The 27,349-nt window shown below is 42.5% G+C and overlaps 1 protein-coding gene across 3 annotated transcripts in view; it reads right to left on the bottom strand.

Annotated features, from left to right (window-relative positions):
• The window catches only part of LOC121278880 (lethal(3)malignant brain tumor-like protein 4), a 385,309-nt gene that overhangs the window by 127,329 nt on the left and 230,631 nt on the right, over positions 1 to 27,349 (bottom strand). For all 3 annotated transcript variants that reach the window (XM_041189341.1, XM_041189342.1, XM_041189343.1), the window contains 3 exons: positions 23,349 to 23,522; positions 21,048 to 21,245; positions 5,815 to 5,888 (listed from right to left, as the gene is read on the bottom strand). In XM_041189341.1, coding sequence (XP_041045275.1) covers positions 5,815 to 5,888; positions 21,048 to 21,245; positions 23,349 to 23,522 — 446 coding nt within the window. The remainder of the gene's footprint in view (positions 1 to 5,814; positions 5,889 to 21,047; positions 21,246 to 23,348; positions 23,523 to 27,349) is intronic.

Raw genomic sequence — 27,349 nt, 5'->3', positions numbered from 1 at the left:
AATCTATTGTAAAGAAAATGGCAGATTCTATAACAGATAGGAGATCTACTCTACCAAATTATGACCCCTGTGATGAAGTTGGAAATTTAAAGCAATAAATTCCCATGAATGGATGGTATTATCTCAGAGTGCTGAAGCATATTAGAAGTAATATTTGTGAGACATTGGCAATCATTATGGGGGTCTCATTGAATACTGGTCAAGTATCAGTGGATTCGAAGGAAGCAGTGTGTGTTCAAAACTGAAAACAAGCAATTAGAGACTCGTTAGTCCTTGTAAAATAATGGAATAATGTATCAGATGTAAACTTGAAAATTAACACAACAATAACTTATCAAAAAGCAGTTGACACATGGATGAAGAAAGGGGAGACCCTGTCTAACCCAGCTTCTTGGCTTATTTGAGAAAGTGACATCCTAAATGGAAAACTGGTAGGCCCTACAACATGTTGTAATCAGACTTCCAGAAAGCACTCAACAAAATTCCAAAAGAAAGGCTATTAATTATGCTCAAATTTGTGAATATTCTGGGTAAATCTCAAGTACAATTAGGGATGGGCAACAAATGTTGGCCTTGCCAGCGATGCTCACCATCCTATGAAAAAATATAAAAATCTTGGGCATTAATAGGAAATTAGTTGAAGAATAGAGAATAGCAGATGCTTTTTCAAAAATTAAATGAGAAGAAACATTAAGTAAGATACCCCAGCAATTCATGTGAAAGAACTACCATTTCTAATGGATTCAGAAACCCAATGAGTTGGTAAAATTTGAAGTTGACACTAAATGAGGAGGGGGCAAGAGAATCAGAGGTTATAGAATAAACTGGCAAAAATGTAAATAGGCAAACAATGGCTGATAAAAATTTAATGTAGAAAAATGTAAAGTGTTCCATAGTGAAGGAAAAATAAGCAATGCCCATATTCTACAAAGGTATTGAATTAACTCAGGATGACACTGAAGAGACCAGGAGCATTAGTACACTCAATATGTTCAACCGATGCAGAGCAACCAAAAAAACGAAGCCAACTGAATTACATAACCTTGCCTTATTTTCTACTTTGGCTATGATCAAACAGTACAGTACTCTAGTTAGAATGCACCTTGAATACGACATCCAGTTCTGGTTGCCAGGAAATTCAATTGAAGCAGCGTAGGCAGAGCAGAGAAGAGATGCAAGGCTAACTGACAATGTCAGATTGTCTGAGATCTTAAATGTGAAGAAAGCTGGGAGAGATAGTGGGGGGCAGGAAAATTCAACTCGTGTCTGATACATTTTTGCAGTGAAAATCAGCATTAGACCTCCAAATTTCAGGGCGCATTTGTTGTGCCCAAACTACAACGGAATTGCACTGATCAGTACAGGAGTTTGAATGATTTTAAGCCATCAGCCTAACAGAGGTGCTGATCTATTTAAATACTCAAATCAGGATCCTATGCCAGTTTAAGATCTCAAAACCAATTTTTGGTATTAATTTCTGTGGGGCGAGGGGAAGGAGAAGCAATCGTCCTGGGATAACAAAGAAACTGAGGCCTGTTGCCAGCATATTTCAGTCCTCTCCTTCCAAGAATAGCCACACGCTTCCTCCCTCCCAGTCCCATGCTGTTAGCCAGCTCAGCATAGGAACTAGCTGATTTCCCACCTCCCTGACCAGCAAGCTACAATAGGGCACACATTTCTCAACCTAAAGCTTTACAGCTCTGAAAAGCAATCTTGTAGAGGTATATAATAAAGTTAAAGGAATGGTACCAGGTACATTCTGAAAATTACTTTGCTAAATTGTAAAAGGAGGACACAGCTTCAAACTAATATAACACAGAATCTTAACATTACAGAAGGAGGCCATATGGCCCATTGTCTGCACTGGCTCTCCAAATGAACATTATAACCTAGTGCCATTGCCCTGCCTTTTCTCCGTACCCTTGCACATTGTTTCTATTCAAATAATCACCAAATGCCCTCTTGAATGCCTCGATTGAAACTGCCTCCACCACACTTCCAGGCGGTACATTCCAGACCCAAACCACTCATTGTGTGAAAAAGTTTTTTTTCACGTCACACTTGCTTCTTTTGCAAATCACTTAACATCTGTGCCCTCTCGTTCTTGATTCTTTTATGAGTGGGAACAGCTTCTCCCTGTCTACTTTGTCCAGCCCCCTCCTGATTTTGAACAACTCTATCAAGTATCCTCTCAGCCTCTTCTCTCCAAGGAGAACACAAATTTAGATTTGATATCAGGTAGCTCTTCTTTACACAAAGAGTGACCAACACTTGGAGTGGAATCTTGGAAAGGGTACTGAGGGAAAATTTTTTAAGAAACAATTAGTGCTGCAATGGGGGTCTACAAGGAAGCTATGAATGAATGAACTAAGAGGGGCAAATGACTTTCACATCCTTAGTTACTTTGTGATCCTGTACTTCACCTGTGTTAAATTCTAAACTTCTCAACGTTCATATTTTCAAGGATTGATGGTTTGTATAATTGAAATTGTCAACTCAGCACACCACTGCCAGCTGCGTAAGAGTAGAAGTCTTGGAATTAGCTGCTGGTCAGTGTAAAGGATCTTAGGGAAGGTGAACTTACAAGATGGCAGATAATATATAAAAAAATATACATCCATAGCAACACAAAATCAACTTACTGGAGAACAACAGAAACGTGTAAAATAATCTGGGTTCTATTAAAAATGGGAATAGAAAGACAGGATGAGAACTCCCAGGTTAGGCAGCTAATACTGTGTTATGAACACCTAAAAAATGAGCTGCACAAGTATCTGATTAGGAAAGGAATTGAGGATTGTAAGAAAGGTACATGTATGCTCGCGACCTTGTTACTTTGTTTTACTTGCCCAGTCATCTTTTTCAAGTTGCTATCAGATTGTAACCCCAGTGTACATACGAACATACGAATTAGGAGGAGTAGGCCACTCGGCCCTTTGAGCCTGCTTGGCCATTCAATAAGATCATGGCTGATCTGACTGTAACCTCCTGCCTACCATCGATAACCTTTCACCCCCTTGTTTATCAAGAATCTATCAACCTCTGCCTTGAAAATATTCAAAGACCCTGCTTCCTTTTGAGAAAGGGAGTTCCAAATACTCATTACTCTGACAGAAATTTTTTTTTCTCATCTCTGTCTAAAATAGGCGACCACTTATTTTTAAACAGTGACCCCCCTAGTTCTAGATTCTCCCACAAGAGGAAACATCCACCCCACATCCACCCTGTCAAGACCCCTCAGGATCTTATATGTTTCAATCAAGTCATCTCTTACTCTTCTAAATTCCAGCGGATACAAGCCTAGCCTGTCCAACCCTTCCTCATAAGACAACCTACCCATTCCTGGTATTAGTTTAGTAAACCTTCTCTGAACTGCTTCTAATGCATTTACATCCTTCCTTAAATAATGAGACCAATACTGTGCAGATGTGGTCTCACCATTGTCCTCTGCAACTGAAACATAATCTCTCTACTTTTGTACTCAATTCCCCTTGCAATAAATGATAACATTCTATTAGCTTTCCTCATTCCTTGCTGTGCCTGCATACTAGCATTTTGTGATTCATGCACTAGGACACCCAGATCCTTCTGAACATCAGACCTCTGCATCTCTCACTATTTAGAGAATATGCTTTATTTTACTCTTCCTGCCAAAATGGACAATTTCACACATGATACTCCATTTGCCAGATCTTTGACCACTCGTCTAACCTATCTATATCCCTTGGTAGCCTCCTTATGTCCTCTTTTTTAAGGTACTTTCCCTGTTATCTTTGTATCATCAGCAAATTTAGTAATCATACCTTCTGTCCCTTCATCCAAGTCATTTATATAAATTGTAAAAAGCTGATGCCCTAGCACTGATCCCTGTGGCACACCAATTGTTACATCCCACCAACCAGAAAAAGACTCATTTATGCCTACCCACTGACTTCTGTTAGTTAGCCAATTTTCCAACTATGCAAATATGTTACTCCATACACCATGAACTTTTTTATTCCATAACAACCTTTGATGTGGCTGCTTATTAAATGCCTTCTGGAAATCTAAGTACAACTAGCACATCCACCAGTTCCTCTTTATCCACAGCACATGTGACTCCTTCAAAGAACTCCAATAAATTGGTTAAACATGATTTCTCTCTCACCTGATTGCCTTGAATTATTCTAATTATTGAATTATTCTAAGTCTCTTGCCATAACATCTTTAATAATAGCTTCCAACGTTTTCCCTATGATAGATATTCAGCTAACTTGCCTGTAGTTTCTGTCTCCCTTCCTTTTTGAATAAAGGAATTACATTTGCTATTTTGCAATCTAATAGCACCTTGACCGAATCCAGGGAATTTTGGAAAATTAAAACCAATGCATCAACAATCTCACTAGCTACTTCTTTTAAGATCCGACAATAAGCCTGTCAGGATCCAGGGGCTCGTCAGCCCGCAGCTCCAACAATTTGCTCAGTACCACTTCCCTGGTGATCGTAATTTTCCTGAGTTCCTCCCTCCCTTCCAATTCCTGATTTACAGCTATTTCTGGGACAGTACTTGTATCCTCTATCTTGAAGACCGATGCAAAATACCTGTTCAATGCATATGCCACCACCTCATTTTGCATTATTAATTCACCAGACTCACTTGTTATTGGACCAATGCTCACTTGGTTAACTATTTTCTTATTTAAATATATACGGAAGCTCTTACTATCCACCTTTATATTTCTAGCTAGCTTTCTCTTGTACTTTTATTTTTCCCTCCTCATTAATCTTTTTGTCATTCTTTGCTGTTCTTTATATTCTATCCAACTTCTGACCTGCCATCCAACTTTGTACAATTATATGCTTTTTCTTTAAGTCTGATACTGTCTTTAACTTTTTTAGTTAACCATGGATGGTGGGTCCTCCACTTGGGATTTTACTTTCTTGTTGGAATGTGTCTGTTCTGTGTATTCTGAAAAATACTTCTAAATGTCTGTCACTGCATGTCTATTGGCCTATCCATCTCCCAACCTCATTTGCCAGTTTGCTTTAGCTAGCTCTGCTTTCATTCCCACATAATTGCCTTTAGTTATGTTTAAAATACTAGTTTTGGACCCACTCTTCTCTCCCTCAAACTGAATGCAAAACTCAATCATATTATGATCACTGATACCCAGGGGTGTCTTCATTTTGAGGTTATCAATTAATGCTACCTGGTTGCACAATACAAGGTCTAGAAATTGCCAACTCCCTGGTTAGCTCCAGGATGTGTTGTTCTAAGAAACTATCCCGAAAACATTCTATGAACTCCTCATCTAGGCTACCTTTGCCTATCTTATTTTTCCAATCTTTGGGAGAAGTATGTTAGAACAATCTGCATTTACATAGCATGTTTCACAGCCACCAAATGTCCCAAAGCATTTTATAGCCAATGGAGTACTTTCAACATGTAATGTTGTAAGAAACACAGCGGACAATTTGTGCACAGCAAGCTTTCATAAATAGCAATGGAATAATGAGCAGATGTTCTGTTTTTTGTGATGTTGATTGAGGGGTAACTATTGGCCAGGACACCAGGGGATAAACTCCTCTGCTTTCCTCAACACCATGCTATCTGAGAAGGCAGACTCTGTTTAACATATAATCTGAAAGATGGCTCCTCCAAGTAGCACTGCTTTAACACTGAGTGTCAACCTTGATCTTTGTGCTCAAGTCCTGCAGTACAACTTGAACCCACAACTTTCTGACTGAGAGGGGAGTGCACTACTCATTGAGCCACAGCTGACACACATATATATATAGCTTATGCAAGCAAATTAGTTCCAGAAAAGTTATTACCTTTGAGTAGGCTATGCAGGTCAATGTCATCTGCTTCCTCTTTAATTTTCAAGTATTTTGCTGGCCGGGCTAGCCTAGCAGAAAACAGTAAAAATCAGTCCGTATAATGAAGCTCAATCACAATCATTAAGTTTCCTCTGACCACTGAGTCCGCAATGAAAAAAATCGAGGACAACAATACTTTGGTTTTCATTGTTGACATCAAGGCCAATAAACAGGCTGTCACTGTATGAGATCGATGTAGCTAAAGTCAACACGCTTATCAGGCCCAACGGTGAGAAGAAAGCTTATGTCCATCTGACCCCAGACTATGATGCATTGGATGTTGCTAATAAGATTGGCATCATCTAAACTGATTTCAAGAAGAGCTGTATAAATATTTCAATAAAGTTTTAAATTGAAAAATGACTGAACAATATGGTGACCATAACTGCCACCCACTGTGGTTCAGGTGATAGCCGGGCCCCCAATTTAAAACCCTGCAAGATCAAGATAACCTAGGTTCTCACTTCAGTACAATACTGAAGAAATTGTGCATTGTCAGAAGCGTCTGCTCTCCTCACAAGGAAAAATTCACTAATGTTCCTGGAGCAGGGCCTTCGTAAATGAGAGTATGAGTGCAGATAAACTACGGACATGTTTCTCTGATGTCTTCCTGTATGCCAAATAGCTGTACTGTTCACTTACATAACAGTACTACAAATAGTTGTGTGTGAAGCAGTTTAAGGTTTTTCTTTAGAAATAAAGGATAAAGGAGTTTATAAATGTTTAGATTTTTTTTCTTTCAAGTGACAGAGAATTGGAATAAGTCAGTTGCACTACTGATCTTCAAGTTGATAAACTGCAGAAACATCTGTTAAATAAAAACAAAAAACTGCGGATGCTGGAAATCCAGAACAAAAACAGAACTACCTGGAAAAACTCAGCAGGTCTGGCAGCATCGGCGGAGAAGAAAAGAGTTGACATTTCAAGTCCTCATGACCCTTCAACAGAACTATTCAACAGTTCTGTTGAAGGGTCATGAGGACTCGAAACGTCAACTCTTATCTTCTCCGACGATGCTGCCAGACCTGCTGAGTTTTGCCAGAAACATCTGTTAACCTGTTGCACTTGCACAGGGTTTTTGTTAGGCCACAGTTGGAGTATTGTGTACAATCTGAGCACACTATTATCGGAAGGATATAAAACCAGCTGGAAAAGGTGCAGCATAAATTCACCAAGATATTACCAGGGATGAGGAAATAAAATTATACGGTAACTAAAGCTTTTCTCAACAGAGTTGTGAAGGTTAATGGAGGACATTACAGAGATCTTGAAGGCCATTAAGGGTGATGATAAGGTAGTGATTGTTTGTAACAAGAGGGTAAAAATTAAAATCACAAAAACAATTAAGTGGTTCAAAAATGTTTTATACTTTTGCACAAAGTCAACGTCTCAGTGTTTTTGTATTCTACATTATTCTAGATACAAAACAAAGAATTCTGTTTTCTGTGACTTTGTATATATAGATATACCGCTTTTGAGACTTGTGTATCTCCCCAATAAGGAGAGTTAAAGGACAGTTAGACAGAGTTAATTAGAATGTGAGATTCTCTGCCATAAACTATGAATGAGTCCATAAGAACTTTTAAATGAAATGTAACACCTGCTTGAAAAAGAAGAATATTAAAGGGAAAGGGGAACAAGCAGGAAAGTGGAATTAAAGTAAATGACTCCCGTGGAGTTAAACATTGGCTCCTGATGGATCAAAAACCTGATTCTGTGCTATAACATTCTATGAATCAATGGTCCAAAATAATGAAAGAGTTTTAAGTCTTATCATTTTTCCAACATGTAAAGAAAAATCAACCTCATGGAACCATTATAAGCAATGAATCTTTCAGCTGCACAACAAATAGAAAATTGAAGCTACGCTTCATTTTGTTTGATGTTCAAGCCAGCACAAAAGAGATGACAAAATTGCATTCTTCTGAATTAGCCAATTTGGCCCACTTTAAGTTATTTGAAGTCTGCTGCTTCCTGCGGCCTACATTGGCAGATTAGAGATTAAAGGGAATTCACAAGAATAAATAACAACCAACTAAATTAAACTTAATTAGTTTTATAATTGAGATAGTTTATGTGTGAAATTACATTTTATGATACAAAAATAAATCACTTCTTTTTGACAATATACCTAACAAGCCCAATTTAAATTTTCATTAATTTTTCCACGCACTCTAGCGAGATGATGCTAAAGAGGAATACTTGCCCACAATATTTCAAGAGAGGTATATTATGCCTTCCCTGCAAGCTCTGAAGCTAAGGCAAGAGGACCAGAATTGTTTTCCCAGTAATGGTGTTGTGTGTGTGTCTCTGATATTACCAGAACCCTAACCCGGTTTCGTCAGTTGGAGTATGTGAATTATACACTGCAGGAACCCAGCTACGTTTTCGCTGTCAACAGGGTGTCCTGCAATGCCTCGCTAAAAAAATCTTGGCGGTGCTAAAATGTTACATACTCAAAGTTGTAGTAGGGCATCTAAAGGGAGAAGCACCCAGCAGATTGGAAGATTATCTGCCTTACTTTCTGGTCTCAGTGTAAGTCTATGTCAAAATTTCAGAGACAAGGCTGCCACAAGACCCTCAGCCTCCACAGGGAACTTCATTGCTGTGGCTTGCTGGACCTACTGTCCCCATGGTGGTCCTGGGAAGTTAAAGTTTACATGTCACTAGGGAGGACAATGCTTTGGGGACCCAGACACTTCCTCTCCTTCACTTTCAGTTACTTATGATGGACAGGAAACGAGAAATCAATGACAATCCTAGTCTGTAAAGGTAGGGAAACAGGATTTGATTTGTGAGGAAGCGCTGGGCCTCGCTGCCTGAATTTTCCTAGATTTACCACATGATGTATCAGATTCTAGGTGGGATCATGGAGGAAAATTCCAGCCAAGAACTCATAGCTATCATGGCAGTAAAGGCTTCCATGGGCTGGATCTTTAAAAGGGTGAAGGATCAGAGGTGGGTGGGCACGCATTTTGGCACCACCAGCCTCTGTACTGGTTCTTCGCCATGGTCCCAACCCCGAGCTATTTTGAATGAGGGCGGCTCAGGGGTGGATCAAGGCTAATTATTGTTAATTAACTGGCCTATTAAGGGGAAATGCAGGCAGCCCACATTGGCCTTGTCCACGGCTGGCATACTGAGTTCAGGGCGGGGGTGGTGGGGATGGGCTGGCAGAACATGCAAGGCATCTCTCGGGCCCATAACAACTGCCTGGCACAGATGCAGCTACTGGTCATTCCCTGGAGGTCTTGCCCCTCCAGGATCATGGCTAGGTTGCTGTGGGTTTTTAAAACATAAAAATAAACTTACTCCCACTTGTCCTCATTGTCTCCATGTCCACATTGGCAGCTCCCGCCTTGGCAGGGTCACTAAGTGCTGGAGGGCCTCCCATTGTTCCTCCTGTGTCAGGAGCCCCATCCCATCCCATCGCTCCCCTCCCCACCGCATCTCCTCCCTGGCTTTCCCTGATTGGACAGTGACCTTAATTGGCTGACGATTCAAAAATCCTGGTGGCCATGCAAGAACGGGACCCGGAACTAATCCCCATTCCTGACCCCTGATTAAATATACAGCCCCATAGCTCCAATCAGGCCCTACAATACCACATGCAAGTACAAATGCTTAAAGGTTTCTTGGGTAAACAATCTTAATAGCTCAACCAGGATTGAACCTGATGAAGTCAGCAGAGTCAAAGGAAGAGCCACAAACAGTGAGCTTTCAGTGAACTGGGGAGGGAAGGGTTTCCACCTACAATACCACCCTCACCACCACCCATACCTGCACCCCAACAAAGATGTTGGAATCACCATTCTTGGTAAAGGATAAAGGGAAGAGTTTGCGTTAAGGGTGTAATTTGTAGCATTTATTAAAAATAATTTTCTTCTCTGATCTTCAGATGGGCTCTAATTCTATCGAGTGTTGGGGAGCTCCTTCTGTTGAGACCGATGCTGGCTGAATCCCTGTTCCTTTCTCTATTCATACTTCCATTTCTTTGGTAGCTTTGTAGGGCAGGATAGGTCACTGTAGAAAGGAAAATGATGTTTGAAAGGGATAGCCTGTGAAGAGTCACTGCAGCATGTGTGCAAGTTAACAGATTTGTAGCTCAGTTTGGGAGTGAGTGGTGTAAGAAATGCAGCCAACCCCTACCATTGTTTTTGGCTGAGCCCCCTGATCCTTCCCAGCCATGCCCCAAACCCAGCTTACTTTCAGCCTGAGGCCCAAGTGCCTTCCATCCTGCTCAGTTTCTCAGTTACCCTTGTGTGTTGCAACAGTTTCTGACTGTGCCAGTACTGGTACATACGAACAAAAGAACATATGAGGCTAAATTTTCTGTATGGCGGAGTGGGAGCAGGTGCAGACCCAACTCCAGGACATGTCCAAGTCAGGGTGATGACATGCTGGGAGGGGAGCTTCAAGATGGTGTGGCAACAAACCATCTGCTGCCCTCTGCGGTCCATGTGCTTGTGCCTCTTTGCTATGGAAGGATATACTGTGTGGTGCCTAATGAGATGTAGGCAGCATGTGGCCGGGGGGAGGGAGAGTGGTGGTGGTGGTGGTGGGGAACAGGCCTAGCATCTTTATGTGAGTGTTCGGCAGCAGCGGGGTGAGGAGGCTCTGGAGCCCTGATATGTCCCACTCTGGTTGGGGTGGGCCGTGCGCAAAGAGAGTCCATGTACAATTTTCACTAATTGATGCTCGTCTCTCATTTTCAGGAAAAGAATGCTCATAATGTGGCAGTGTGTGAGGACTGGCGGCGGCCAGGCGCAGATCACCATTCTTAGCCGCTTCAAGCAGGAGGCCCTGGATCTGGAGAGGCGCCGTGCTCCAAGGTCCACTGCTGTTGGTGAGGCTGGGGTGCCACGGCCAGGTATTTATGTCCAACATTGAGGTCAGCATTGTTCTCCCAACAGCCATAGTACTGCTGAATGTTAATTGATTTAATTTTGCATCATGGCTTGACCATTGCTTATGGAAGGATGAGCGCATAATGATCTGGGGGACAGGGACGAATTTTGACACTGTCTCCATGTTAACTGATCCAACTTCCTTGTTCTTCCTTTCAGCATCATCAGAGTAGGACCGGGAGGAGAAGTAGCAGAGGCCCCCTCTCACACCTGAGGACCCTGAAGTCTCACCAGCACCATACCATTTCTGCGAGGCAAGCACCAGAGCAGATACTAACATCTCACGTCGGTGCAGCAGCTGCCTGGCATCTCTGTGGGCACCTCTCAGGACACTCCAGATGAGGGCAGCAGCTCCTCCGCCCCTCTCCCAGTGACCGTAGCATCTGGTGAGGCTGCGATGACTGGGGAAATGCCAGCTGTGGAACTGGCAGATCCCTCTCAGGTGGGGCCAGCACAGGCTCCATGGGCCAAAGGATGACCGCCAAGGTCATTGAGACCAACAGGACAGCAGAGTGAGCAGGCTGACTCAGATGCCATTCTGAGCGATGGGGCAGCACCAAGACATAGTACCTGTAAATAAAAACATAAGGCACCTTCGGCACACCACAGGTTTATCACTGGTGCTTTTGTGTTGGCCTGAGATGAGGTCCTTATGATTTGTTTTGTTTGGTAACACTATTCTCTTTTTTTTTGGATTAAGTTGGTTTGCTGGACAGAATAAATTCAGATATTATACTATGGCTGAGGATGCCTCTTTTCTTCTGCATATGTGTGGTTTCCAAAACTGTAATGAGTGCTTGGTTGGACATTCAGCTTTATTAACAAGGCCCTTTGTGACTGTTCCTAACCTGGAAGATTTTGCAGTTAGGTGTCGAGTATTGAGCCTACAGCCCAGGCTTGTCCTGGTGGTCCATCTGTAATGTGCTAGCTGAAGGTTTGTTGGATTAAAGCCTCCCTGGTGTTCCTGCCTCCCTGGAGTATGCATCTATCCCCTCAGCATTTCCCTGTGAGTGCTCATCCTCAGACTCACTGCTGGACTCATCACGTGCAGCCGCAGCCACTGCGTTGATGTCTTCATCGTCCACAGCATCCCCCCTTTCCAGCTTCAGATTGTGGAGAGCGCAGCATGCTACCACTATCACTGAGACACAGTCTGGGGGTACTGGAGTGCGTCCCCTGAGGGGTCCAGGCAATGGAAGCGTATCTTGAGAAGACCAATAGTTCTCTCCACCATAGCCCTGTGGAGGCGTGGCACCTATTGTACCGATGCTCAGCTTCTGTTCTTGGATGGTGGAGAGGTGTCTGAAGGGATAGCCCTTGTCACCCAGCAGCCACCTATCCAATCGGACTGGAGCTCCGAAGAGCCTCGGCACCTGGGAGTGTCTGAGGATGTAGGTGTTGTGGGAGTTGGCTGGTTACCTTGCACAGACTTGTAGAATCAGCATCCTGTAGTCACACACTATCTGTACATTCATGGAGTGGAAGCCCTTCCTGTTGACGAAGGCACCGGGCTCACCTGCTGGTGCCTTGATGGCCAATTGTGTACAGTCTATTGCACCCTGGACGCAGGGGAAGCCAGCAATGGCCGCGAAGCCTTTGGCTCACTGTGTCTGGCTTGCTTGGTCCCAATGGTAGTGGATGAAAGTTAATGCACGCCTGAACAGAGCGTCAGTAACCTGCTTGATACAAGCGTGGTCAGCTGATTGGGACACACTGCAAAGATCACCCACCGACCCATGGAAGGAGCCAGGGACATAGAAGTGGAGGGAAGCTGTGATCTTTAGAGCCACTGCCATGAGATGTCCATCCACACAGTTTGTGGAGATCTCAGGCCCTATCATCTGACAGATATAGTTGACTGTCTCCCTTGGGAGACGGACCCTCCTTCGGCACTGCACCTCAGTCATACTGAGGTAGCTGCTTCGCTGCCTGTATACCCTGGCAGCAGGATAGTGGTGTCTTCTGCAGTCCCTTCCGCCTTGGTCTACCTCTTGGCCCTGCGCCCCTTGTGCCTGTGCCTGTCCTCCCAAAGGTGGCTCCCCCTGGAGGCTGAATGTGGACTCCTGGCATCCTCCCCCTTCTAGCCCCCCCTTCCTCCTCAGAGGAGCTACCTCCAGTGGACAGTTCAGCTCCCATTCCCGGGCTAAGGGAAGGCTCCCTGGAACCTGCAGGCCCAGAAAAAATTACTCACTACAGAGTGCTGACCTGAAGGTTAAGAGTCCAGAAAAAGCAGTTGGTATGTGTTTTGAAATATTGCAGATCACACAGGCAAGTTTCAAAATCTTTCAGAAATAAATGCTTGACTATGACACTCACGAGACAAGTGAGCCCTCTTATCCCGCCTATGGATGAGGTGAATACAAATGTGTCCTACCCGCCTGCCCGTAGCGCCCGTGCGCCGAGACAAAGATCGCGTGGGCGCCAAAAAATCAGCGTCGATTGGCGCCTCAAGGGCTTTAAGTGGCCCATTAATTAATGGCGGATGTGTGTTGGACATCATCGCGCGTCTGCCCAGCAAAATATCACGGCAGCGCGCAGTGACGTCGGGACGTTCACCAGATGCCACAGTGCGTTATTTTATAGGGCCGCCCCCACACGCCAAAAGGAAAATTCAGCCCATGAATTAGGACTGGGCATTAATTGCCCAAATAAGGGCCTCAACTGCTTGTAAAATTGCGGCGAGAATGGGAGTGGGTGTGATAGGCATGCCGCAATGGCACATCACCCTATTTGACGGGTCCAACCACCTACTTTCCTGCTTGTGGCCTGTAAAATCAAGCTCATGGAGAAAAAGGGAGACAGAAAGATTTGAACACTGAGGGCCAGATTTTATTGGCCCCTGTTGGGCATGTTTTCATTGGGGTAGCATGTAAAATATGTCGGGTGCCCAGGCCACCTCATTCCTGCCCACCCCCAACCTGTTCCTCATAATACATTGGGGGGGGGTAGTAAATAACCCAGTTGGCTGACCACCCTTAGGTCTACTGAGGCCCTTAACTGCCCAATTAATTAGCAATTAAGGCCAACATTCAGCCTCCACTACCATAAAACCCTGGGCAGTGGCAGGCAGGCTGCAGCGCAAGGGCTGTTTTTGAAAGGGACTTTTGAAAAGAAGGTTGGAAGCGGTGGGGGGCCATATCAATTAGAGGGTGCCGTATTTGCAATGGGGGCGCCACACTCAAGATGTCACCCCTGCTTTCATTCCTCCCACCTGCCCTCCAAAACCTGCACCACCCCCCCGCCCCCCCGCCGACCCCAGAACTCAACCTCCCCTCCCCATCCTAAAACCTCAAGACTAACCTCTCTCCATTTCCTTCTTGTGTCTTGTTGCAGTCCCAGCAACGCCCACTACTGGGCTCTGGCATTACCAGGACTGCTAGAACTGCCAGCCAATCAGGTTAGCTGGCAGCTCTCGAGGGTGGATCTTCTCGTTCACTGAGGGCCAGGAAGTCCGACCCCGAGCTTATTTAACCTGCCCCGAGTGTGTTATCGCTGCAGGGCAGGCTTTTTAAAAATCGGTGTGTATGGGACTGACTTTCCTTCCGAAAGGTTGGAGGAGTATAGGTGGCGAGCAGTACACCCACCCCTTAAAATCCAGCACAGAGCTGCAGCGAGAATGTGAGAAACAAACATAATTAATAACACAACAAAAGACACACAATTTTTAAAAGTACATAAACACAACAAAGGAAAATCCACTGGCATTTAACAAGGTTAAAGGGAGAGTAATCTAGGCTGCTGAAGATGTTGCCCTTTCTCAGTACAATACTGGATTTTCCACCTAAATTATGTTTTCAGGTCCTGAAATAGCATTTGAACTCACGACCTTTTGTTCCAAAGGTGGATGCTACAATTGAGACATGCATCTATTTTAAATACCCATGTATCACTGAGTAATTAATCCATTTGTCTTCTAAACATAAACCAATTAAAAGCAAACCTTCTCAAAATGTCTGCTTCTTCTCTCTCCTCACCCCTTCTCCCCTGAAAACATCATCCCACATTGTGGTATGTTTCCAAATATGCCTACACTCCTGTGGTACATTGCACAAGTGATCCTTCTTTTGGTTTAAATCAAGACAATGAATGGCAGCAAGCTAGTGCACTATGGAGGCATCAACTTGACTTATCCTCAATAAAGTGTCTGCTTAGACAAAGTGCATAACAGAACTAAAATTCGACCTGAAAACAAATTCTAATTACTGAGTGTTTACCATAATGCCTAAAATCTGTCTTGGTTTTTTTCAATGTGTAAGGTTTATATTTAGAGATTGGAGGTACAGTATAAAATAAATATGTGCATATAACATTTGTCACAAAGCCTCAAACATAGTTTTGTTAAGTGATAATCAAGTTAAACAAGTGTCTAATAGTTGGACTGTTGGACTATGATAATTTCCTGTGGTCTTCACAATGATGCAGAGTAAGCAGTAGAACTTCAGATTTATGTTAATGATACGCTATACTACAATGTAGCAATGAGTTAAATCTATTTGGATATGCACCAGAGCAAGTAGGTTACTCAAATCTTGTTCCAATGTACTATGATGAAGTGCCTATACAAAAGTTCCAGTTTATTTGATGCTCGTTATGTTAAAGTTGTAGTAGAAATTATATTTGTGACCCAATACTGAGTTTTATGGCAGAAGAATTTCAAAGCAAACATGTTTTTTCTCAGAAGGAAATTAAGTGAGGTTTACGACATGATTTATAGTAAAGAAGAGAAGCCGGAGGCTATCTTTGCACTCCAAAATAATCCTGGAATGGTGAGTTGTTCTGGCAGATAAAAGCAGGACTCAATCGTGCTTTATGTGCTTCAGCCAGATCTGGTAATGAATTGCTTAATCAGTTGTCAAAGTCTGCATCCCTTGGTTTAAGGGAATGTAGACAAAGGTTGTATTAGGAGAATGATTAGAGTAAAACAGAGTCCTGACTGTAATGGGGACAAGAGCACTAAAGGCAGTTGTGAAAAAGCTATTGAGCAGATGGGTAGCAGTAGAAATGTCATGGTTTCAGAGTGTGGGGTGCCTGACTACAGGTCGCCTATTGATTTACATGGACTGTCTACCTATAGTGAACATTAGAGTATAAGGTAGATTTTGTAACTTGTGTTATGCTTATGAATCTGTATATATTTGTAAAGGTATACTTGTGGGTGAAGGGGTAGTGTAATATAGTTCATCTGTTCCTGTTTAATAAATGTTTTATTCTTACGTTAAAAGTTCATCAACAGACTCTGTGACTCCGTTCAGTAGCCACCCTCCATGTTTCTAAACAAATAAATAAAGTTAGGACCTATCAAGCCAGGTTCCATCCTGGGATCTGATTTGTCCAGTAGTTACATCAGCTGGGATCATAACAGTCGCCAGAGTATTTTTTTCCCAAGAACAGATACAGGAGGAAGTGGGATTGGGAAGTGGAAGGGGAATGTGAGCGGAGAGGGATTCAAGGAATCAGAGATGGCCTTATCTCGGAATGTGTGTGATGGAGAAATAGAGCATGTGGCTGTGAATATGGGCAGAGGAGTTTATATTTCCCAAATTTCTGGCCACTATCACATACTTGCAATGCTGTAAAGGTTTACACCAATAGAAAGTTCCAAGCTTATAAAGTGGATTTTTTTTACTTTCCCAAAAGGTACTGTCTGCAGTCAGGAAGGTTCAAACATTATTAAGACTGCAACTAGCAGTAATAAAATGAGGTCCATCAGGATGTGTTTTTTCTATTGAAACACCTGCTCTGGTATAGCTGAGAAACTTGGAGAATATCCCAAAATCATGCAGCAGGATTTAGAATGTTGTAGCATAATGATATAAGGGAACATCTGAAATTAGTGATTACTCATGATGTGATGATGCTAATAATCAAATACACCATGAATTTCAATACCCTCCTTTTCCATCACCAGATCTCCGTCCCTACCACTGACAACTAAATACTTATAATAAATAATTATAGGAAGGCTCCTTTGTCAACACTGACCTGGGATGCTTAGTCCAGGAATGATCCTGCAGTATAAAAGAATGAGTCATTCTAGGTAAAGGATGGCCTGGTTTGATGCTGTGCTTGCCATGGCAGTCCTTGTATCAGGATTGCCTCTCAGATTCTGGGTGTGTTTTAAAAATCTCCAAGATGACTTCCCACTTATCTTGACTGGTCTCTAAATATGATGCTACTAAATGGCAGCTCCAACAGTCTTTTCTGAAAATATGACAGGAAGCCTGACCATGTAAAATGGTGAAACTCAATACTCTAGCCACCTCTCCTTAGCCCTGGTAGTTGATTCTTAGCTGCAGAAGAAGTTTGAGTGACAGCCAAATCAAGCTGATTAGCGCGGCTCTGTAAATAACATAACTTTGTGCAACTTGCTAAGTTGTATAAAATATTTTTGAGTATTCCTTCTGAACAAAGTCAGTTTCTCTACGTATCCGATTGTTTCGCTCCCACTGTGAAGGTTCTGCAACTTTTCCTTCAGATTTGAAATATTTCATCTGTTCCTGGAATGTGACAGGCCAGCAAGCAGCCGAATCTACAGTGACTCTTTAGAATCAGCTGGAATTGATCCTGAGGAACAATGTTTTCCAAAATTTTTTAATGCAAACCACATACAGGCATATAAGTGGAAACTCTTTGAAAAGATGATCAACAAGCCGTGTCTCCAGTGTCAATCATGACATTTTTGATCATCCATGGTCTTCACTGAGAAGCCACTCTTGCACTATCGACATCAAATTATCCATGTTCAAAAGTAAGGCCTTTATCCAGGCCTTGTCCATGAGGCCTGGAGGTATTCTACTGATGGATGGCCTTCCCTCATACCCTTCTCAGCATCTCTTTCTTCCTTCCTTCTTTTCATCCAGAGAAGATGATGAAGTCTGTTTCCCCTTCAACAAACTATTTGCTTTGGGTTATTTGTTGCCATTATAGGGTACCTAAGTTGGTGATACTGAAGTTGGCATGGTATCTAACAATGCCTGCACAATCACTGGGGTTGAGGCTCTGTGAGTGTTTAATTAGAGTGTTATTATGACCAGTGCGATGATCTTAAGCTGAGATAGGTTTTCAGTGGTGGAGGACCCAGTACTAAAAATAAAAAAACCCACATCACGGACATTCCTTTTGCAAGAGAATGGGGTAAAAATTAGAATGTGTTGCACCTATACTTTGAATATAAAATGGGGAAAAAAAGCATAACATTTCATCAGTGGGACAGCCTGTGCCCAACTTGCACAGGCATTGGTCCACTGCCAAATTTGTGTGGGCCATATTTTACACATCCCTTGAATATGTAAAATAGGGGCCTGTTCATATAGAACCCCATTCAGAAATTAGTGACTAATGAGCAGGACAAGTGGCTGTCAATCAAAGGTAATTTATTAATTAAAAAAAACACCTTCCTGTGGAGCCAAGAAGAACAGAAGGCGGCTCTGAAGAAGGGTCATACGGACTCTGTTTGTCTCTCCATAGATGCTGCTAGACCTGCTGAGTTTTTCCTGCATTTTCTGTTTTTATTTCTGTTTCAGATTTCCAGCATCCACAGTATTTTGATTTTATCTTAAGAACAGAAGTGTCACTGACTCCACAGGACTCTCAATCTCTCTATCATCATAGCTTGCTCCAACTCTTTGCCTTGAAAATAAACCCAGACAAACTTATATGTATCTTGTTCCATAAGACCCACCTCTTGCTCTCTCGAACCTATTCCCACTAAATTGCTAACCACCTAACTTCCGTTCCTGGCCCCCTATATTAGCTGATATTGTTAACAGTTTTCTCTCAAGTATTGTTCAACAATCGTTTAAATCTGCCTTCATCACCTCCTTCTCAAAAAGCCAACCTTGAACCACCATTGTTGCAAACTATCACCCCATTGCAACCTTTCTTTGTCTTTCCCAAGTCTTTGGACCTATCCTTCCCAGATCCATGCCCAAATTTCCCTGAACCCCATGTTTGAATCCCTCTAATTCATGTTTCTGTTCCTGCTACAGTACCAAAATGGCTTTTATCAAAGTCACAAAGATCATCCTATGTAACTCTGACAAAAGTAAACTATCCCTCCTTGTCAGTCCCAACTATCTGCAGCCTTTGACAAGATTGATCACACTCTCTTCTCCAACACCTCTCTACTGTCATCCAGCTAGATGGGACTGCACTCGCCGAGTATCATTCGTTTCCATCCAACTGTAGCTAGAGAATCACCGGCAATGGTTTCTCTACTTACACTTGCACCGTTACCTCTGGAGTCCCCCTAAGATCTTATGTTAGCCCCTCCTATTTCTCACTTGCATGCTGCCACTCAGCATCATCATCTGAAAACAAGTTTTCAAATGTATACTACAAACACCCAGCTCTGCCTCATCATCACCTGTCTCAACCATTTCAATGTTTCCAAATTGTCAGACTGCTTATCCAATGTCCAGTACTGGATAAGCTGAAATTTTTTCCATCTAAACACTAGGAAGACTGAAGCCATCATCTTCAGTCTCACCACAAGCTCCGTTCTGTTCCCTAGCCATTGGCTCCATCCCTCTCCCTTGCAGCTGTCTGACACTGAAACAGGCTGTTTGCAACTTTGGTGTCATATCTGAACCTGACTTGAGATTTTGCCACATATCAGTACCATCAACTGCCTCTACTCATCTGCTGCAGCAAACCTCGTCCAAGGCTTTGTCACCTCTAGACTTGACTTTTCCAATATTCTCCTGACCGTCTTCCATCTGTCTGTTTCCTAAACTGCACCATGACCCATTCACCCATCACCTCTATGCCTGTTGACCTAAATTGGCTCCTGGTTAAGCATTGCCTTGATTATAAAAACGATCGCCCTTGTTTTCAAATCCATCCATCCCTGTAATTTCCTCCAGTCCCACAACCCTCCCGAGATATTTGTGCTCTTCTAATTTTGGCCTCTCGAACATCTCTAATTTTAATCACTCCACCACTGGTGGCCGTGCCTTCAGCTGCCTAGGCACTGAGCTCTGGAATTCCTTCCTTAAAACTCTCCGCCTCTCTATCTTTCCTTATTTACGATGTTTCTTAAAAACCTACCTTTTGGCTTATCTTTTGGTCATTTGCCCTAATTTTGCCTTTTGTGACTTGGTGTCTCATTTTGTTTTAGCTTGCTATTTGGTAATGATCCTGTGAAATGCCTTGGGATGTTTTAGTATATTAAAGGTACTATATAAATATAAGTTATTGCTGCTGGTCACTACACCCTTAAGTTGAGCCTTATTCTACTTTTGCACTTCAAAAGGGAATCCTACAAATGAAATACAACACTGAGGCTCGTAAGTTGAAAGTAAGTTGGAAGGAATCCGTGATTTTGGCCAATGACTGAGTTAACCAGAGTCAGTCTTTTTGGGAAATGTCATTGTGAACCCGAATGGGGGATGGCATTACTTTGAAGAAAAGTTGTGAATTTTGACGATTAAATTATAAATAAAACTGAAGAAACCTGAGAAGAAATCCAAGGAAACATCTTTCAAGGACTGCAGGAGAAATTTTGGACAACAGCTTAATAGGGATGGGAAACATTTTCTAACTTGTAAAATCGAGCAGGAAGATGCTACTGAGAATGGCTAAGAAAGTGCATTTTCCAGAAGCCCTGAGATGCACTCAGTGAAGGCAGCAATTCCTAAATCAATCTGAAGCTTAAATGAATGAGGACTTGTTTCTATATCAAAAATGGTGCCTGCATGTATTATTAACAAAATTGATTTAGCTTAAAGAAATTATATTTGCTTATGCTTCTACGCAAATTAATTTCTAAAACCATGTTTTTTCTCATGAGTTCAGGTCGCTGAACAGCTGCTTCAATCACATCAATATCATATTTTCTTGTCACCTATCAGGTGGCTGTAATTATTCTGAGAAGACTTAATATAAGTGGAATTAAACTATAGTTTAATATTAAGATTTTAATTATTTTCAAAGCCTCGGAAGGATTATTTTAAAATTCCTGATAGAATATGCTGGTAAATAAACTGAATGGAAGCTTGGGGAGATTTCTGGAGCTATTTATAAATGTGTCATCCAGTATAAAAGGTTCATCTGCACAAGGATACTGTACTGCAAATCCTACCTGTGCCTATTAATGGTGCTTTCTCTTTGATAATGCTCACATTGTTCTGTCAGTCCAAAGGCAATACTGCTACTTGTTAATCGTCCCAAACAGGTAACTACTTTAACAATGACCACAAAATATGAAGTGAATTAAATACACTATTTGGTCCCTGTTAACAAAACCTTGTTAACTATTGAACTGTTAATCCATTTGCTCACCTGCCTTGTTGCTTTGTCCTTTTACGCTGAACAAATGAAAATACTGATTTATTTTCTGGTGGCCCCTCTTCATCCTGTGGTTCCATTTTGATCTTCATCTGCTTTTGTTCAGCTAGAGGGCAACCCGAGACTCGGTGGTGTGCAGTGTACTTCCCAGTTACGTGACCTGATCCATCGCAACCAGGAGTGGGACATTTTCTGTAACATTAGATGCAGGAAAACTTCTAAGAGATTTCTAACAGAACCCAGAGTATCATGGAAGCTTACAGGGCAGGAGGAGGCCATTCAGTCCATCATGCCTGTGTCAGCTTTTTAAAAGAGTTATCAAATTAGTTCCATTTCCCTGTTCTTTCTCCAGAGCCCAGCAATATTTTTTTTCCCCTTCAAGTATTTATCCAATTCCCTTTTGAAAGTTACTATTGAATCGGCTCTAGCACCCTTTCAAGCAGTACATTCCAGATTATAAATTGATGCATTAAAAAAAAATCAACAACCAGTCTCACCACAGGCTCTTTTGGAAGCCCCATGCTCCTGTCTCTTTGATAGAATCATTTTATTTTGTATTCATTAGAGCGCTTTGCTCTACAGGGTGAATTTCACTGTGTAGCTCCATTCAAAGGAACAACAAATCAATAAGCTATCACTATGCTGGCTTAGACCAAACCCAAACCCATGCTCACATTGGGGCTGTAAAATCACTGAATGTGCATTTGAATATGCTTTTTATTTTTATAACCAAATTATAACAGGCACAGCAGCTATATTTATAAGAAATGATATTGTAACCAATTTGGTGATTTCAGCATAACAAAGACTAACAAATCATGGAAAAAAAACCAGACAGTCTCAATGATGGCTGTCCAAAGATATCACTACACAATGCAATGTAATGTTTTTATGTTTATTTGGTTCAAGAGTATCAGGAGGCTATATAATGTCACAAAACCTTTCTATCTGCATGCATTTTCTGCCCAAAACTTCCTGTTGTCATACTTTTGTGTCAACTTTTCAAAGTGCCCATTGGCACCACTGTACCAGCCAATGAGTTGGAGGCAGAGTGCGACTTACTGTAGGACATATAACAAATCATCTGTTTACTCAAAAACAATCTATTAAATCTGCAGCAAGCTAAACGCATGGCCGAAACAAAGCAAAGTCTCCCAATAAAAGCAGGGTTACTTCACCAGCAAAAATACAAATTATGTGCATAAAATCACTCCCAGTCACTTATAGTTGTGCGATCTCCAAACATGCAGCATTTGTGATCTGCACACTCAGGACACCTTCCATCATATTGTACAGCACTACCATTGTGCTAAATGGGATAAATTTCGAACAGATCTAGCAGATGAAAATTGGGCATCCATGTCAGTGAGTGATTCTTTTCCTGACTCCCAAAGCCTTCAACAATCTACACAGTACAAGTCAGGAGTGTGATGGAATACTTTGGATTTGTCTGAATGCGTGCAGCTCCAACAACAATCAAGAATCTCACCAGTATGCAAAACAAAGCATCCCTTTGATCGGTACCCATCCAGCACCTTAAGCATCTCTTCACCATTGCTGCTATGGGGTTGCAGTGTGTACCATCTACAAGCTGCACTACAATAGCTTGCTAACGCTTCTTCATCAGCACCTCCTAAATCCACGGCCTTTATCACCTAGATGAACAAGGATAGTGGATGAATGGGAATACCACTACCTTAAAGTTCTCCTCCAAGTCACACGTCATACTGATTTAGAAATATATCATCATTCTTCCATTGTTGCTGGGTCAAAATCTTGGAACTCCTTATCTATCAGCACTGAGGAAGCATCTTCATCACACAGACTGGAGTGGTTCATGAAGGCAGATTACCAGCACCTTCTCAAGGGTAACTAGGGCTGGGCAATAAATGCAGTCCTTGCCAGCAACACATATATCCTGTGAATGATTTTTTAAAAAATGTGAGGAGGCTCAAATCCTGCTAAGAACCCCATTATGTCAGTATTACACAACTGTACTTGTTTCTGCTGATATATGTTAGCAGCTTTCAAAAGCATTAACATTAACAAAATTTACAAATGATGTATCATCCCAATTGCAAAAATAACACACAAATGCCTCCATCAGAAGAATGATCATAAAAAACCTAATATTTATTACTACTGCCTTTGTAAAGATGCAAAATCGAACAACCCAGTCATGTTGCTTATGCCATGTAAAAGGAGATTTTGCATCTTTTCTCAGAAATTTACATGAAACTATAATGTCCAGAACAGCTTTCAATTTGTTTGGGGCAGTTTGAAAAAGGCACTTACCTTGTTTCATTAACACACTCGTCTGTCTTCCCACTTGAATGATTACTATCAATACGTTTAGTTCGTGAAACAAGAGGAACTGGCACCACGGTCATCTGTTTCTCTCCTCCCAGCCTGTCCTGAATTGTTGACTCTTTCTTCAGGTTGAGCTCTGAATAGGGGCAGCCAAAAGCACTAATTTCACAAGAGAACAGAGAATAATGTGTTATTTTTATTAAACTTAATCGATAACCTGACCACCCCCAACAGTGGTAATTGTATATCAAATGGGTGTTAATTGTATCCAGGTGGTGAATATTAAGTGGAGCTCACGTGTTGGAGGTGCACATTATGCAATGTGCATCTTTGTAAATAAAAAATTGTAACTGAATCAAGGGTTGGGGGGGTGGGGGGCGCAGTCTGTATTCTGTCCTTCACCACCTGGCTATCTCAAGTTTTAACAAAAATCACACATCAGATCTTTTACCTTCCACCCCTTTCAAAAGTGAACTCAATTCCCACAGCATGGTGTACAAGAACAGGCAATTACAACAAAATCCACATCATAAAAAATAGCTTATCCATTAATCAAGAAAATGATAACTGAATGGATTCTGAACCATAGATGGGACTTATCAAGCCAAGACTAATGTGGGGATAATTGAAAGCTGAGTGCAAGTCCATAGCAAAAAATAATAGTGTTTTTTCAATGGCTTAATAGATTATCTATATGCTCATTTATCTTATGAGTGCTTTTGTGAGCAAACCTCAGCATCCATTCTTCTCATTATATTATCCTGTCAATTACAATCAGCAACAGAATGACAAATGGTGAACTCTTAAGATATTTTTTTGATACCTACCCTTTTCAAATGCAGTTATTACCTAAATTGTCATCTAGATTGCCTATCACCCTTCTTATCAAAATTTTCTTCCATTCAGTCAACCTTACAGTGGACATGAACTCCTCTAGCTGTATCTATGACCCCCTTCTCAAATCTACAACCAGGAAACCTTGTAGTTGCACGAGTTGTTGATCAGCAGCAAAACCATTTCTGATCAGTATCTCGTCTCCATCACCATCCACATTTCTATTTACTATCAACTCCACTGCCTGCACCCTTTACCCCTTAAAATTTCTGTCCAGTTACCTTACCAGTACACTTCTTAAAGAAAGCACAAGATATCTTTTACAGCTACCTAAACAGCAGATGGTTTAATGACTCAGCTGAAAGGTAACACTTCTGATAATACAGGACTGCACTAAAGCATCAGCCTAGAATATGTGCTCAAATCCAGGACTAAAGCTGAAACTCAACAATCTTTTAAATCAGAGACGACAGTAGAGGTATCCCCTGTATAAACTATGTTCTAACGGCACGTTTACTTTTTAGTGTGGTCTGTACATTAGGAAAGTTCCCAAAAAAGTGCTGTGTCCATTTTTGTTTTAACACGTTACTGTACGTGTTCAGTTTTTTATAGAACAGGCCGCCACTTCACCTGCTGCTCTCCTCTCCTGAACTTTCCACTTGCCCCTTTCCTCCACCGAGCCTCCCGTTCAACCCCACCTTCCACCGAGCCTCCCGCTCGCCCCTAACTTCCACCGAGCCTCCCTTTCGCCCCTACCTTCCACTGAGCCTCCCGCTTGCCCCTTCCCTCCACCAGACCTCCCGCTCACCCCTTCCCTCCACCAAGCCTCCTGCTCTCCCCTTCCCTCCGCTAGACCGCCCACTCACCTCTTCCCTCCCCGAGCCTCCCACTCACCCCTTCCCTCCATCGAACCTCCCGCTCTCCCCTTCCCTCTACCAGACCTCCCGCTTACCTCTTCACTCCCAGAACCTCCCACTCACCCCTTCCCTCCATCGAACCTCCCGCTCGCCCCTTCCCTCCACCAAGCCTCCCACTGCCGTTTCCATCCCTTGACCCTCCTGCTCACTGATTCCCTCCCCGGGCCTCCTGCTTCCTTTCTGAGCCTCCTGCTAGCCGCCTCTCTTCCTCTAACTTCCCACTTGCCCCTTCCCTCCTCCTCCACCCCTCCCACTTGCCACTTACCTCTCCTGAGCCTCCCTCTCAGTGCTTCTCTTGCCCGACCCTCGCTGATTCCCATGCACCACCACTCTCCTGAGCTTTTGCTGTGAACAAGGGCTCGGGAAAAAAGCGGCGAAAGGAAAGGAATGAACAAGGGAGCGAGTGAAGAAGGGAGTGAGAGAGTGCAGTGAATGGGTGAGAGGATCAGGTGAGGGAAGCAGCAACCAGGAGTTAAGTAGAAAGAGTAAGAGGTATTAAGTTAATCAGAGTTAGAAAGGGATATCTGGGCCAGTTAGGTCCAAGGCAGCCAATAGGTTTAATGTACTAATTATGGGTCAGAAGTTTTCTTATGGGAAAGTGATTTTCATTTTGCAAATTTTTGTTTATAATGCTACTTTCTAAGAACACGTTAGCAGTGCTAAGCGAGGGATTGTGCTATCTCTGAGCCAATTTTTTTAATTAGCATGCACTATAACTCTATCTTATGAAAGTGAAAATAGAATCCATTTGATTTGACCACAATGTTATAAACACAATTCTGATCCCCATTTGAAACAATTGTGCATCTTTATGGGACATTTTCCTGTTGTTGCTGCCCATAGAGATCGATGCTAAAAGGGACAAAATAAACTAAGAAACAATCAATCATGTGCCGGCTGAGATATTTATAGGGAGTCCAAGTTTTCTGCCCTATAGAATAATAAATTATTAGCATTATCTACTGCTAGGAGATCTCATTCCCTATAAACTCAACCCTGCTGATCTCCTGGACAGTAAGCTCTTCTTTTGGAACCTTTGCAATTATGGCTTTGGTATATAGCATCTTATATACAGTGCCCTTAATGTAGAAGAAATCACACCAAGTGATTCACAGAATCAAAACAACAAATTGCATTTATATTGCACCTTTAACATCGCAAGGTGCTTCATAGTAGCGTTACAAAGCAAATTTTAATACGGAGCCACACCAGGAGATATTAGGGCAGATGGTCAAAAGCTTGGTTAAAGAGATAGCTTTTATGGAGGGTCTAAAATAAGCGAAGAGAGGTAGAGAGGCAAAGAAGTTTACAGAGGGAATTCCAGTGCTTTGGGCCTCAGCAACTGAAGGCACAAATAACAATTGGGGAACGATTAAAATCAGGGGTGCTCATAAGTCCATTACTAAATAGAATGCAGATATCTTGGAGGCTTGTGGGGCTGGTGGAGATCACAAAAATAGAGAGGGGGCAGGGCTGTGAAGGGGCTTGAAAACAAGGATAAGAATTTTAAAGCCGAGATGTTTCTTAAATTGGGAGCCAATGTAGGTCATTGAGCACAGGGTTGATGAGTGAATGGGACTTGGCACGAGTTAGGACATGACTACAGTTTTGGATAACCCGAAGTTTACCCGAAGATTATAATGCAGAAGGCTGGCCAGGATTGCACTGGAATTGTCAAGTCTAGAGGAAACAAAGACCTGGATGAGGGTTTCAACAGCAGATGAGCAGAGGTGAGGATGAGTGGAACGATGTTATGGAGGTGGAAATAGACAGTCTTAGTGATGGTGTGGATGTTTGGAGGGAAAAATTGTCAACAGAGCCAAAGAAGGAGCCAATTTGACTGGGTTTCCAATTCACTTCCTAGCTCCTTAACTACCCTCAGGGGCTTCAAGCTGCCGTAGGCTCCTGTCACTCACAAACCCTGGATTAACCTTGCTGCTTTCTCCCTCACCTCATGGCATCTGGCTCTGCCCCACAGCTTGTCAAAGACACTGCTCCCTACAAGGAGGGGTCCACAGGGCCGACCAGTTCCCCTGCTTGGTGCTCTCCCCCAACATCGCCAACTGCTGCCGGAGGCCCCGCTACTGTTGTCAAACACTTGCTGCTGTAATTTGTAGAAGGCTGAGCTGTTGCAGCTGATCTGGTGTTGCATCTCTTCACGAACGGCGGCCTTTTGAGAGAGGTGGCTGCTGAAATATGGGAAATGCTATTCCAAAGTCTCTCCCTTCAGCAAGG

This window comes from Carcharodon carcharias, chromosome 6, assembly GCF_017639515.1.
Source record: "Carcharodon carcharias isolate sCarCar2 chromosome 6, sCarCar2.pri, whole genome shotgun sequence".
Lineage (NCBI taxonomy): Eukaryota > Metazoa > Chordata > Chondrichthyes > Lamniformes > Lamnidae > Carcharodon > Carcharodon carcharias.
The sequence above is the reverse complement of the archived record's forward strand: the minus strand, read 5'-3'. Positions and strand labels throughout refer to the sequence as shown.